The sequence below is a fragment of the Dermacentor andersoni genome, chromosome 9 (assembly GCF_023375885.2).
Source record: "Dermacentor andersoni chromosome 9, qqDerAnde1_hic_scaffold, whole genome shotgun sequence".
Lineage (NCBI taxonomy): Eukaryota > Metazoa > Arthropoda > Arachnida > Ixodida > Ixodidae > Dermacentor > Dermacentor andersoni.
This window is the reverse complement of record NC_092822.1, coordinates 45,836,903-45,852,500: the sequence shown is the minus strand read 5'-3', so window position 1 is coordinate 45,852,500 and position 15,598 is coordinate 45,836,903. Positions and strand designations below refer to the sequence as shown.

At 48.9% G+C, this 15,598-nt stretch overlaps 1 protein-coding gene across 1 annotated transcript in view; it reads left to right on the top strand.

Moving 5' to 3' along the window:
* The first annotated feature begins 6,798 nt into the window (after positions 1–6,798).
* Positions 6,799–15,598, top strand: part of LOC126528517 (uncharacterized) — a 41,326-nt gene continuing 32,526 nt past the window's right edge. Inside the window, exons 1-3 of the mRNA XM_055069041.2 lie at positions 6,799–7,231; positions 11,123–11,413; positions 12,702–13,007. Of these exons, the coding sequence (XP_054925016.2) occupies positions 6,893–7,231; positions 11,123–11,413; positions 12,702–13,007 (936 nt within the window). The 5' untranslated portion in view covers positions 6,799–6,892. The remainder of the gene's footprint in view (positions 7,232–11,122; positions 11,414–12,701; positions 13,008–15,598) is intronic.

Genomic DNA, 15,598 nt, shown 5'->3' with positions numbered 1-15,598 from the left:
GGTACTTCCCGCGTTATCAACATGACACGGCGTTCTCGATAGCCGGAGCAAAGCCTGCCATCACGCTCAATCTGTAGGAGGACATGCCCACCCTCTCATGCTTTCCCTCGCACGTACAGCATAACGCGCAGTCGTGATGTCATCGCACTAAGACTACGCGGAACGGCACGACGACGCCGACGGCGAAATTTGGCCTGGGGTGTCTATATAATTTATGAAAAAAGCTAACTTGGTGGGGTCTTCTCATAATTGGACTGCTACGTCAAGATTACCAACGGTGTGATTATCGAAGCATGCTACAACGCTCTATACCAATTTATTGTTTGTATTTGTGTCCCTTAAGAGTATCATCATCATCTTCTTCTTCTTCCTCTTCATAAGTCTAGTTCCATGACTATTGCGGGACAAACACCTCTCCCAGCGATCTCCAATTACCCGAGTCTTGCGAAAGCTGATTCCAACGTGTGCCTCCAAATTTGCTAGTGTCATCCCCCTCTTCACTTTGCTGACGTCCTGGACTGCACTTCCCTTCCCTTGGCACCCATTCTGTAACTCTGATGGTCCACCGGTTATCTACCCTACACACTACATGCCCTGCCCAGCTCCGTTTTCTTTTTTTCACCACGTCAACTAGAGCATACCATGCACACGTAAGTATAGGGTATATCTTTAAAGTATACCGTGTGTAAATATGTATCATGCCAGCTTTACCTCTGCGAGGTCACGGGTGAGGCAGTTCCTGAGGACCTCCCTCCAAATCCCCCCGTGGAGTGGAGAACTTGTGATGCGCCGAGCTCGAGGATGGTGTTGTCGTCCTCCGAAGCGACATACGGGGTGGCGGAGGGGGATGTCCGTCCGTTTGGCGACGAACTGCCACTGGTACCGCCCGCTCCACGACCTCCTCGCGCAGCCATCAGGGCTTGGGCAATGTACCGGAACCGCGGGTCCTTCAGAGATATCGTGGGCCTACCTCGTGTTTCGGTAGGGTTTCTCGTCGAACCTGCATCGTCGGCCGGGTTGGCTACGACTTCGTCTTTCGCAGACTGCGGCTTCGGGGCTGCCGCTGCTCCTGTAACCAAAGAGGCGAAGTTCTTGCAGACGAAGGACGTATTCCTATAAAAGGTTCTGGCGTAAAAACATGGGTGAGACGTGAGGTCGAGGCAGCAATAAGCTATGTGACCATTACGGATTCAAAATATGCTGAGTATATGACACTTATGTTAGCCATATAGTTCCGAAAATTTCAAACCTGCGTTCCCAAGAAAAACTCGGCGAATAGGTGTGCTTCCTCCAGATGGGGAGCTGCGACCCTTTGGCGAGCCGTCGGCAGCCTTGGCGAGTGACCCCTCAGCTTTTGGCACACGACCGCCAGGAGGCGTTGACGACGTGCCCACTTGCACCAGTATAGGTTGTTGCTTAGGCGAACTTCGCCGTTTCGGCGAAGCGCTTCCGGATTTCGTTGGTTTCGCCGGGCCTCGTGTAGGGGACTGGTCTCCCGTTTTTGGCACCCGTATATTATGCAATTGCATCGGCGAACCCCGAAGCACTGGCGAAGCATCACCGGGTTTTGGAACACCAGCTTCGACCTGTTTCGGCGAGGACGCACCAGGTTTTGAAGACGGGTCTCCCCTCATGGGCGATGTCCTACGTGTCGGCGTGCCTCCTCGCCCTGGCGAAGCTCGCGTGGAGGTGTTCGGTCTGTCCGAGCTGGGAGAGTCGCCCGCAACCGTTTTCTCGTGCAGGTTTGCCGGCGAAGCTCCGCGGTTTGGCGAAGCGGTCCGTTTTGGCGAGATTTCCTCGCCTGCCTCGCGCACTTCGCCGTCTCGTTCTGGTGGTGGCGAAAGGATGGATGACGTAGGCGAGTGTTGACTTCTCGGGGAGTGGCTGCCGCCGCTTCTCGCAGACTCCGAGGGTTCGACGCCTTTCGGAGAATCCCTCGCGTTCGTGGGGCTGTTCTCGCCAGGTGTGCTCCCTTTGAAGCGCTGTGCGGAACTATAACCAGACCATTTACCGTCCGCCATGACTCGGCTTCCTTGTTTTCTTCTTTTCGCCCTTGCAAGTTGCACATGGCGTGATGGGGGCGAAAGTGATGATGATGTTGGGCTCAAGAATTGTGGCACATACCTGTTATGTGCGATCGATTAAGAGTCGGGTGGAGTGGAAATAAAATGAAAAGGTCCCCGAACACAACCTTTATGAGGGAAACGTTTTAAGAAGAAGCTATGATCGAAGAGCAGTCACTCTGACACGGCCAGGAAAACAGAAAACTAAATAAAATGACTACCAAGATATTCACCACACACGCACGCAGTTCGCACCCGTTACTGCACTCACGCCGAACGTGACGACATGACTAGAACGACTGGACTGGTACCTTCTGTTTGTGCACACTTTATTAATAATTATAGGGACGACGGTCGGCTCTTCGCGACACATGTCCAGAACGTAGTTGCCCTGCGGATTTCGCTCCTATTTTTATATTTTTTTCATATTTATTTATTCCATTCTATTTTATAACTAAAAGAAAACACACCACAAAGAAATCGCCCGAGAGTGAGCCCGGATTTGTAACCTATGAGATCAACGCATTAATCAACTCGTGAAGGATGGTGCAAATTACATTGTGCCAGCTGCTGAACTCTATGGTTTCAGACAGTTATGCATTCGAAGCCGGAGTCGTTAATTTACCATGACAAAGGAAAATTTTCCGCAACGACAGCTACCACCAGTTTGCCTTTTGTTCTAGTCACTTCGTCAGCTCCTTGAAAACAAAGCAGCCGAGAGATGACATTGCATTTTTGTCTGCAGGAATCTCGTCTGTAGCTCACTTATCCTACTGTAGTTAAAACTCTATCTAAGAAAATCCTATTTTACGAAGTTCTCCATCTAATAAAGAAATTTTCATTCCCCGACAAGTACTCATAGAGTTCCATAATAGCATCAACCCGAATTAACGAAACAAACTTGGCCGAACTCGACTTAATGAAATTTTTCTTGAAATAAATGAGTAAAAAAAGCGGTGATTGTTTTCTAATTTTGATACAGTCGGGTTTTTCTTGAAGCGTGCGCTCTAAAGCTATCCCGTTAAAACATCTAGGTGCCATGGTCGCACCCCTAGCTTTATTTTGATGAGGCTGCACACCGCGCCCATGCACGGAACTATGGACTCAACACCACCTGGGTATAAGGTGGTTGCTTTTATTATATCGTGGTTTATGCGACGCATAGCTGGATTAGCGGCAAATACAATGCAGCAGTAGCTTTTTTCGTGTCGCTACGTTACAATTTTAGATTTACAAGGCCGAAAAATTCCTCTTTCTCGATATTACGCACTTCCTGATTTAACGAAATAACTCCAGCGTGGTCATTACTTCGTTAAATCGAGTTTCAACTGTACTTGCTACCCGTCGACGTAAAGAGAAAAATGCAATGGGAATGAGGCAGTCGGTCGCTCGCTGCCGTCTCTGCTTTGTGAATACTTTTGCACAAATGCGAAAGCATCAAATGACTCGAGAAGCGCAAAATCCGGCATTTTCGGTGTCACCACACGATGGTACAAAAAGGCTACGAACCTTCGACCTTGGTGCGAGTCGAACCCGCCACCTTTGGTATTAGTTAAGGTGAAGGTAATTAAGACAGTTAATTAATACATTGTTAATTAAGGTACCCGCACCCACGACCTTTGGTGTTATTTAAGGCGAAATTAATTAGGGCACTCGAAGCCACGGCCTTTGTTGCAAGTCTTACCGTCGGCATTGCGCTGTAGCATGTCTAAGCAACACGTGGTGTTCGCAATCCTTTCGCATTCATCCACGTACCGATAACTAAATGCAGTTGATCTTTTTTTGTTCTCAATTTTTTGGGAAACATTTGTTTACTCGAGGGTCCTTGATTATTGACGAAGAAAACGGACGGCGAAATTTGACTTCTCGGATTCCGCACCCATATCGCGAGCCGGTAACTTCAATTTCACTTTACGCGTGAAAGGAACCCTAAGGTGCATCAGAAATACTTAGCCACTTCAGAACCTGACGTAAATCTTTTGTTCTCACTATTTTAGGGGGGAGGAGGACACTGTTTACTGTATAGTCGTTCATTATTAGCAGACAAAAAAAGAGAGAGAGAGAGAGAGAAAAAGGAAGATGCTAACCTTCGCAATCATTTTAGATTCTACTCGTATGTACGCTTACGGACGTCAATTTGAGGCTATGGACTTTAACATTTAAAGTGCATTCGTGTTTCTGGACACTTTATATGCCCGTACTCTCCAATAATCTGAAGACAGCGCGTGTCATGCATCAGGAAGAATTGATTGCCTACGTTAAATAACTATGCCACCTTATATGATGTTTATACTCGGTCTACTTCTTCCTTTGAAGTTGCTATTATAAGATTTATTCGAATAAAGGTATGTAATAATATACTGCTTAGTAATGCATTATTTGTTTGCATTTTTCTTGCTTTTCGCGCACGTTGCATATCGAACACAAGCACTTACGATAATATTGCGTCGTCACCTCGTTCTCTCTCATTCTTTTGCTGTTGCTCCCTAACCCATTACCCCAATTGAGGAGAAGGCCCGAGAAAAGCTCCTCCGGCTGAAATCTCGACCGTATCATTAAACTATCCCCTTGGCATAGGCATCGTTCACGCATTACATAATACTATTAATATATATATATATATTGTCATGTGGTAGTGACGGTGAAAAAAGCTGCAAAACTGTGAACGGCAAAAGTAGTTTTCTATTGGGCGAGCCTGTGCCCTAAAACATAGGCTACGCTCAAAACACAACGATAGCGGCGAGAGAACAGCGATCGTAGAAAATCTGCTCAGCGGGTCAGGCGCGTCTGCTTTGATACGTCAGTCATCGAATTTTCCAGAGTAACCGTTGGTACCTGTGTGTCTTCCACACAGCTCTACACTATTCGCGTCGCGCATACGTGCAATGAGATTACACAAGGTTCCGTGAAAGACAGCGGATGGAACCATCGATAACATTCCAGAAACTTCCGATACATGCAGGGGTGTCCTGCGCTCTGCGATAACGTTTGTTAGGCGGTGACAAGTGGTGACCCGGAAAAGGTAGACAAGTACACGTGTCAATATACAAATATATAATAAAGTTATTTTCAATGAGTTACAATGTATCTTAGTTTCGTTATCATTTCCCCCCTATCTGCCCCTACCGGGCCTTTAGGGGTAACCGAATAAAAAGAACATCAAAAAAAATAAAAGATCATCATCTCACCTGACGTTGGATGGAAGGCGAGAAGTCGCCGTTCGCAGGCGAAAGCCACGGTATCGTTCGATCGCGCGAGTGACTCCTGTTCTTATAGGAGCGTTGTTGCTGCCGAGGCTCAGTGAGTTCGACATATCGGGAACCGTTGAAGACAGCACAAGAGAATGCCTCAAAATGTATATGCATCGGGTTGAAGAGAAGAGGTGCGGCCATTTTGCGATCAATAAATAAATAAATAAATAAATAAATAAATATAAAGAGAGGAGCATTCCGGGCAAGTTGGTAATCTATTACATAAATGATATTGCGCGACAAAAAAGAAAATAATAATAGAACGACACGGACGTGAGAGAAGACGACACACCAAGCGAAAACTTTCAACTAAGTTTATTTTGCCACTGCGTCAATTTTATACATGGGAAGCAGTGTAGACCGCGTATGCTCTTACAAGAAAATGAAGTGCCAATTCATGTAACATAGCTACGAGTCATGTGATGCCGCCTCCAAGAAACTTGGTTCTTTTTCTGTGAGAGCCAAAGACGGGAAGCTAACACACTTATCATCGAATTCCAAGAAAATGCACGCACACTTCTATAAACGAAAACGAGGTAAGGCAACTTCAACTAGACTATGTACGACAATTACGCGCTCATTTTTCAATGGCCACTCAAACCGAAGGACATTAAAATGGACGTGCCCAATTATTTCCTCTGGGTTAGCTCGCGGAAGGCAGCCAATGGGGTTCGAAGATTTTATTGAGCATTGATTTGAATGTTCCTTGAAAGAGAGAATTTGTGAGTGCGCAATCAAAACAGGCTCTAGAAATGACAGGTATGAAATAATATTGGTAATACGCGGCATCTTCTCCCAAATACGTCTGCCATTCAAATTCGTGGCTCCGAATCGTGGTAGCGGCTACCGCGTTCACGTACGAGCGCAGTGCAAGCACACTTGTATTTTCAAACATTGCATGCATGTCGAAGAACCCCAGGGGGTCAGGATTGACCCGGAGTCGATCCCTCAGCACGGCGTGTGTCACAGTTACTGCGACAAGAGCGCTCAGGGACAAGAAACAACGACAAAGAGGGCCCACTAACCTCTAACTTTCTTCTTGTCCGCGTCGCTTCAACGCTATGCTCACAGTTAATATCCCAATGCCATCATATCGGCGTTCTCACAATGGCCCTCACTCCGCGAAGGCGCTGACGGCACTGGCCTACTGCCAGTCGGTGTGGTGACTTAAGCCTCAAATTCTTTGCCTCAATATATCGCGAAATGAAAACACGAATGAGTATAACGAATTTATAACACGAATGAACGCAGAGTATGTTAAAATAAATGTGGGTGCGTACCTTCCGTCACGATAACCACCGATCAAAGCAATAGATGTGTTCGTACCTTTGTTAGAAATTCTTGGTCGCGTCTTCGTCCTGTCAAGGTAGATACCACCAGCGAAACTGTGTGGCATCTACCTTGACAGAGTGGAATGGTTCGTGATTTCAATTAGTAAAGTTTATTATATAACCATCGTCATTATCAAGCGCCGGCTTCTCGGCCCGTTCCTCGTGGTGGACAAGCGGCATGGCATAACCAGCAAGCAAGCAAGGGTAGAGGACGAAGAAGAAGAAGCGCGAGAACCGAGAAGACGCCATGTCGGACGAGCTCCGCAAGTCCCACAAGAAACGCTCGAAAGAGTCGGCGCCGAAGGTCAAGGTCAAGGACGACCGCAAGCGTCCTCATCGGTCGCCGTCGTCCGAGAAGAAGACACGGGTGGCGGCGCGTTCTCGGGCTTCGAAGAGCGCTACGTCCCTGAGGAGGCCGTCCTTGTCCGCGCGACAACGCTTGACGTCGCCGGCAGGGGCTCGCGCCAAAACAAAGGACCATCCCACAATGACCACCGTCGGCACCACCGCCGCTACCACGGATGGTAAAAAGACCAAGGCTAAGCACTCCAAGCACTGGCGGCGATGGACCGAAAGACTGAGTAGGGTAAGCGATGCTTCAGAGACGATTCGCATTCCGTGGCGTCATAAAATGTAACGATTGCGGCACGGAGCCCTTGAGAGACAAGCAATAGATCCATACGTAACAATAGACGCGAGCGCAGTAAACAATCCTCGATGGGCACCCGGCTGAGTGTGACGTCACGAAAGCTGAGTGGAAAAATTTGGAGGATGCTTCGCCTTTACGAGTGCAACACGACAGCGTTCAAAGACCCCCTAGTGCTTCTCACGCTTCCCGGCAACTGCAGCTTATGTAACCGTAATTTACAGCGGAAAACGCTGACGGAGAGCACTATGCACGAAGGCGAGCTTTATGATTAATTTTTTTTAATGATCTGCAAGGATGCAAGGGGCCGCGCCGCTCCTACTATACTCGCGGATAACTTTTCTTGGCTATGAAGCGAAAGCTCCGGGGGCGGAGCTTCTGCACGTGAGTGTATTCGTATGCAGTGTAGTCCGGGCGCACTCGGCACCTGGTTTTCGTTTCGCCAACCTCGCACAACCACTTTAGTGAGGCCAGATGCAATTAACTTGGCGTGAATCAATGTTTATTCACATCCGATATGTACCAAGTTGTGAACAGGGAGAATCGCAGCCGGCGTCGGAGCTCCCATGCAGCCGTATGGCGTCTGTTAGGGCTTGGACGCGCAACCGACGCGGGCGTTGGTAGAGCGCCGGCGCAGCAGTCATCTCGCTCGCTCACTCGTTTGTACGAAGATGTCGAAGTTTGCGATTTCCAGATGGGCTCGCTTGGTTTCCGCGCACACGCTGCAAACACTTCTTTTTTTTTTTATTGGTGTGCTCCAACGGGCTTTTTTTGGCGACATTGGTGAACGGATTCTCAGGGGAGTTGATTGACGGGACAGCAGGCGACAAACACTCACCAGAAGACGCGGGCGCCATTTCGCGTTTGGTGAATGTGCAAAACGTGCAATGGTTTCGGGTGTGCGAAAACTCGAAAGAGCAAACTAAAGATACAATAAAATACCAACAGCTGACTGGTTAAGGTTACGCATCGTTTCAAACTAGGTGCTGTACAAAACAAAAATAATATTGTTTTCAATTTCCTACCTAAGAAAACGTCAACAAAACTGCGGGACTACTTCCAGCAGCAGTGAAAGAGGTGCGCTTAGTTTCCGTAGCCTTCGTTTCATAGCCAAGAAAGGTTGTCCGCGACTATAAGACAGACCTCAAACAGCAGCTGGAAAACGCTCCGCTTAAGAGGGGTCTTTGTTTGAGTTTCCGCGTAACATAATTATGTTTTCACATATATTCCAATTACAACCCGTCTCTATCGTGTCTGTAGGTTGTGCCTAAGTAATACTTTACGACTTTCTACATTTTCTACCCTGAGAAATTCAATTAGTTCCGTGATTTCCTTGCGCCACATGGAGGGCTTGCTTGCTTGTGTATGCGTGGTTTGAAATTCGTTTTGCCGATGGCCTCTCGCTTATTAACCTTGCTTATTAAGGCTCGCACTGCCCTGACGCAAAAGAGGTCAAGGCATACAACCGCGGATACAACCAAGGCCATCCGCGGGGCAGCGCGACCGGCTCTGCGTTCCGGCTCTGCGTTCCACTGAGCCAAACAAAACCCTGTAGATCGACTGGCACACACGGTCGAGTCGAGCGACCTTAGGAGCATGCATCATAACTTAATGGATAGCTTTCCACTTAACTCATGAAAAATCACGGCAGGACGAGCCCACACTTCGAGAAACTTCTTCTTGCTCACGCGGTGCTGCTCCCGGGTGAGATGGAACCAGACCTCGTTCCGTGCTTTCGCAAGCACATCGTGAAGGCCCGGCGCCCGACCCCCGAAAACTGCATCACAGCGTGCCAACCGAACTTGGTATGAGCACTCGGCGAGAACAAGCACGAACTGGTTGATCGCCAGATTAGACAAAGGGTGCAAAAATCGAACTGTCTCAAAAGGAACGCCTGAGAGCTTAAAGAGACTAGCAGTCCTTTGGAGAAGAACTGCAGTAAGCAAACTCTGCGTAAAGATATGAACCGAGTCCTCACGACCGCCAGAAAAGTGGCACACTCCACGAGCCGGGATGTCTGTGAAGCGCCGGTAACTCAACGGAAGGCATCCTCGCGCCAGGCGGTACATGAACGTAGCTCGCCTAGCGTCCAGGAAACCGGCCGTAATGAGCTTACAGTTCGCCCTGTGCATGGACAGGTCGTACCTTGGGCAATGAGGGGGGAGACCAGGCTTGTGCCCTGTAAGACCGACATGGCTGTTTGTGTGTTGAGTGCAGTTCCTCAGTTGTGCTGCACCACAACAGCCCCCTTGTCCGGGAAGGGCCGTTGGCCCGAACCAAGTCCCCCCGCCCAGTCAGCCCGGGTTGAGGGGGGGCACCGGGGTCAATGTATCGAATGATGTTTGGGTTGACGAGTACACGTAAGCTCTGGAACGCGGCGCCACCGGGTGCCAAGTCCTCTTCACATCTGACAACGGTGCTGATTAACGCTCTCGCGTTAGTAAGCAAGGCCCGGTAGAGAGGTCGCCGACCACAACGTGACAAAATGCTGAGTGTAGTATAAGCAACGCTGGATCACGAAAAAAAGCTGCGGCCTGCCGTAGTTGCATTCTCGGCCGCTTGGCTGGGCCGAACGGCGCTAAATGCCGGGGATGGGACGCGTCGGCGACGGCGTTACAGGTGCGTGCCTGACGCATTTTCTATGCTGATCTCAGGCAGCAGACCCCGGCTTGTTGCGTTGCGGCGGATAACAGCGTATTCGATGCCCGCGACAGGCCGCACCTTTCTTTTTTTAAATATATATATCCAGCGGCCGTGGCTGGGTAGGCAAGCAACAGAGCAGTACGTCGGGAAAAGGAGCATGTTTTATTTAATACCAGAACTTACACCAATTAGGTGCAAGCAATGGTTGAACGACAGGCCAGAGACCGTGACATATCGAATATGAAGTGGTACAAGCTGCTGTCAGTTACAGTGAACGCTCGAAGATGTATAGAGGGACCCAAAGAGGAGCACTAAAGCACATTAAGCTGATAAGTATTACGCGAAAAATTCCGTAGGATAAGTCCCTGGCACGAAAGAAAGAAGAACATATAGAGGCAAACATTGAAAGTTTACTCCACTGTGAAATTTCTACAAGAAAAAGATATCTACCAGACATATTCGAGCATTAACTCCAGTAACGGTAATGCAAAGTGTCGTCTGGCCGCAGCACCAACCTACCTTCTTGACTACAGGATCTATATACAGTTTACTTATATATATATATATATATATATATATATATATATATATATATATATATATATATATATATATATATATATATATATATATATATTACGCCATTTTTCCTTCATGGTGACGGCCATCTCGGAAAGCACATTGGACCTTTGCTCGGTTTAACGTGTGCCGATCGCGCTACTGGTTGTAGTGAAGAGCCAAACACCATCCGCACGGCTATTTTGGATATTCTAAAGCAGCCCCAATTATGTAGTGAAATGCTGTCGAGAACACACCTTATCGCTCAAAATTTGCGGTAGTCGCAGCAGCTTACAGAAGTATAAAACAATGTACCTTATTTACAAACGCAGGACAGCTAGCGACGTTTCTACGTCTTGGCAGCTAGGGGCAACCGCTTGAGTTACGTGAAGGGAGTTGCACCAGGAACCACCTGTAAATGGTCCCTGCTGCAGTGGTTCCTCACAGTGTGCGCGTATATATGCACACCGTGACAGCCGAGAACCTAGACTTACCTTCTGTTTCTAGCCCATAAAAACAGCCTATGAGGATGGCAGACGGCACGTCTCGTGATTTCGAAGACAGTGTAATATCTCGCTCTGAAATCGTGGCCCGCGAGTCACGACAGACTGGCCGTCGCGCTCGCCGCAGATCGACCTGTCGGCGCTGGGCATCCACGATCCGGTCAAGGAGGCCCATCGCCGTGAGCGCCAACGAACCTTCCGTGCCTGCCTCGTCATCGGCGCAGCTGTCGCGATCGCTCTCGCCGTCTTTCTGGGCGTCGCCTGGACGTTGGCCTGGCATTACCGCGCTCGAAGTTCCATGCACCGTTCGGGATGCCAGACTGCGGCGTGCGCCAAGTACGCGGCCCTCTTAAGCGGCGCCATCGACGAGAGGAACAGGCCGTGCGACAACTACTACCGACACATCTGCAGCATCGAGGTATGGGTTCTGTCTCCTCACCAGTATGTAGTAAGCAACAAACTTTCGTAAGCATAGGGACGAACAGTGCGCGCTAATTGCACGGACATGTAGAGGGACACGTAAAGAACAGAGCGGGCGCGGTTTCGTTGCGATAGCAATTGCACGGACGCTCGATGTACATCCACGCCGTCGGCGTCCTCCGCGCTGTCGCCGTTGTCGTGCTGTCCGGTGATGGTGCATGGGGTGGTCGCGCGCGGTGTTTTTGTCTTCAGAGACGCAAGGTGCGTTTGCATGCAAAAACGACGAAGCGAATCGAACGTACCGTCAACGCTACGATCAGTCGCCTCGACGGCAGAGCAAGGCCAACTTTCTGCCTCCCGCTGCTGGCACGCGTATATGCTCTGGCAAACGTGAAGCGAACGTTATCGAATATTTCTTTTTCACTGGACGCTCAATTACGCCTACCGTTTTCCGTTGGTCTCATCTCGTGCGCCACCGATGTGCGACACCTGCAGTGCCAATGCAGTCCCTGTCTTGCCCGCGTTTTGTGACGCCTGGTAGTGGTGAGGGGGTTGTTCCTGCCGTCCAGTAGTGCCAACCATGCGTGCGACGTGGCGCCAACGTGTCGCACAAGTGTATAGTTATAACAGCGTCTGACAATTCAAGCGCAACGCTAGACCTCCATATGCAGCTGTCAATGCCTCGCCCTTCGGGCAATATTGAAAACTGCTCCCGCGTTCGTAGTCACCATTAATTATTAATTAGTTAATAATTAATTAATTGATAATAGGGTACCTTAGGTTAGGGCGGCGTCGGCACGTGGACCAGAAAATGATATCTGCCCAAAACCAGTGCCTTCGAGAGAACTGATTGTACCTTGCTGGGCCAACGTAGTAACGTTGCCCATAGGCTTACATTTCTTTCTTTTTCTTCTTTTTGCGGGCGACCCTTCCGCCGACACGCCGCGGAGGTGTCGCAGTCGTTAAGCACTCCTCCTACGTAGACCGATCGCTAAGATAGTGCAATGCCGGCTTGACCAAGGGCGGAGGTAAAGCAGGTGTTAAGCACTCCTCATACGTACGCCGACCCCGAAATTAGGGCAGTGCTGAGCCGAGCCGCTGCAGAGGTGAAGCAGGCGTTAAGCACTCCCCATACTTGGGCCGATCCCGAAGATAGTGCAATGCGGTGCCTGCACGCGGCGGAGGTGCATTTCGCGATTAAGGAGCCCACATACACAGCTCCGCTGGTCATCATTCTTCACAGAGTGGAAGGGCACCGAGTTTTTTCTTATCTCCTACGTTTGCAGAAGAGACAGCTCAAGAACGCCATCAGCACGGTGCACCGTATCCGGCTCGACTCTTTCAAGGCTGTAACGACCAAGCTGCGGGATATGACTGTGCCGGATGACCGCCAGTCGCCGCTACAGAAAGCGGCCGCCTATTTGCAGGCTTGCGAGACCGTAATCCACGGCAGCAACGTCCACGAGGTGAGGGAGGCTCTCAAAAAAGGCGGCATCACGTGGCCCGACCACGTGGATCCTTCGGCCAGTCTCATCGACGGGATTTTCTACATGTCGGCCAAACTGCACACGACTGTCCTCTTTCGCGTAGAGGTATGGCGGTATACAGAAACGTATACGGAAAGCTGTGAAATCGAACAGAGCTCAAGCTGAACAGAATGAAAGATGGATTATGGATAACACATTTTTAAGTCACTATTGCAGTATTTCATCGAAACGGGCCTACATACTTATATTTCTGGTTCCGTACGGACGTTGTACCGCGTGGCAACCCAAGCGGGAAAACAAAAAGGCTCAGCAAAAAAAAGTTGACTCGCCATCCCGGCCCTGCGAAAGTGAATGCCCCGCGAAGCTGTGGAAAACCGCCTCTACAACTGCTGATGGAGGTATCTATAAATTCGATAGGATTATATGGCCCATGAAGTGAAACACTGGGCGTTAACATCCGGTGGTGAGGTGACGTTTCACGTGATGACGTAACATGATTACGTCATGACGCCAAACGTCGCGTGATGATGTCGTCACACCATACGTGGCGTGATGACCTCACGTCAAACGTTACATTAGGTACAAATGGCATCGTCACGTGACTGATATCGTCTGATGACGTCATCACACCATAGGTGACGTCGCGCAGTGACGTCATCGTCAAGAGGTGGTGTCACCTGATGACATCATGCGCTACCCCTTGGATGAGCCGCACACTGTGCGCTTCGCGCTTCTTTGCACTGTCTGCGGTATAGGCCGAATTTTTTGTGTGAGCACGTGGCAAAGAAAAATCCCGACCGACTACAGGCTGAAAGCTTCGCTCTCAAATGTAAGCCCATCGCCCCTTACAATATCGGCTTAGCCAGGTCCAATAAGTTATATCGAGAGCGCTGATTCGGTGCTTGTGTGCATCAGTTCCCGTGCACCTGACGATGCATGGCTGCGCGACGGATAAACAGACACGCGCAGATTGGCTTGCACGAAAAAAATGAAAAAAGGTAAGCCTAAAGGCCATTACAATGTTGGATTTGCCAGGTCCAATCTCTTCTCTCGAAAGTACCGGCTCGTTGCATACATCACTCCTCGTGCTCGTGTCCCTGCTTATTCACGCGATGAATAAAGGAATTCGCGAAGCTTGGGTAACCCGGAAAAATTTTTAAAAAAAGTTAAAGAAAGGTAAGCCTACGGCCCGTTACCACGTTAGCCCAACCAGGTACAATCACTTCTCTCGAAGGCACCGGTTTTCTGCATATATCATTATCTGTGCCCGTGCCGACAACTATTTACGCAAAGAATAAATGGATACGCGCAGATTGGCTTGCACGGAACGATTAAAACGTTATTGACATTAGAATAGTAGAATTTTGCGCCAGTTGGTGATGCATATTTGACTGTGGTGGAAATCAATAGACGAGACCAAAGGAAGGCGAGATATTTACTGTGAGGTCTCAACCAACCTTTTTGTTCGCTAGCTGCTTCGCCATTTTTTTAGATTGTCTTGGTCAAATGCGGTTTGATGTCTTTGTCAAATGCGGTTTGATGTCTTTGTCAAATGCGGCTTGACAGCTGACAAGCGGCGGAATTCGTCGCAGGGAATTCGGACGTGAGGAAGTAGCGGGGCACTAGAAACGTTCAGGTTCTTTACCGACGTTTACTGTCTTATTATTTAAGTCTTTCATCGCTGTGATCTGCATTTTGCTTTTACCACTTGTACAACAAAGCATGCAGCTGAACCAACGTTTTGACACAGATTACTGTCCTCATCCCAGGAGCAACTGATTTCCTACTCAATGCGTTATTTACACGTAGCTCACTCTCCCCCACTATGTATGGGGGAGGAGGAGCAGGATATGACGATGCATAGAGTAAGGTATAAAGGAAAGTGATAGCCTCAAAAATAGGGGGGCGGGGGGGGGGGGGGGGGTAGGCGAAGCCAAAAAGGAAAAAAAGCATAAGAATTAAGTAAGCAATAAAGAAATTACATATAAAAAAACGTATAAAGCAAGTACACTTACAACCAATAAATTACAACCCTTAAAGACAAACACTTACAGTGACTGTGCTCGATGTAGTCAAAGGCGCACGCCACCAACGAAATTCTTTGTCATACATGCCTACAAATTATGGTTCTTGAAGTTTTATTACTATATAAATGAAATTTTAGGTGCAACACCTGGATAGCAAGGCGTAATGTGTATGATGACTTATGTGGAGCTGCTCGAAGCATCTTGCTCTATTGTGAACCAGAAAACTGTCCTGTCGATGCATACTGTAAGTTGAAAGATTTTTGAAGGTACTAACCACGTTCCGGTTTGCCATGAATACGTTAAATTATTTGTGAAAGAACCAATCCTGGTTGCGATCCAAGAAAGCGCTTTGTGTGCTTTCAGAGGCGATTGGTGGCACTGCGTTTCATCATGTGTTGTGGGTAGCGCTCATCTTACCACCGTGCTTATACGCGTACGTGAGAGCCAGCCAACGGGTACTTCGAGCGCCCCTTCCTCGGGGGCCAGTTCGTTACCCCGTGCAGTGTCCGCGACCGTTTTCGGTTACCGGAGGTGTAGCGCCTCAGCGACAGCGTTGAAAAACGCTAGCTGTCAAGAGAGAAGAATGCGAAAACGCTGTCCTCACCACCGGTAACGTCACCCAGTGGTAACCGCACAGTGGTGGGTTTACGAATTACTGCCCCACGACAC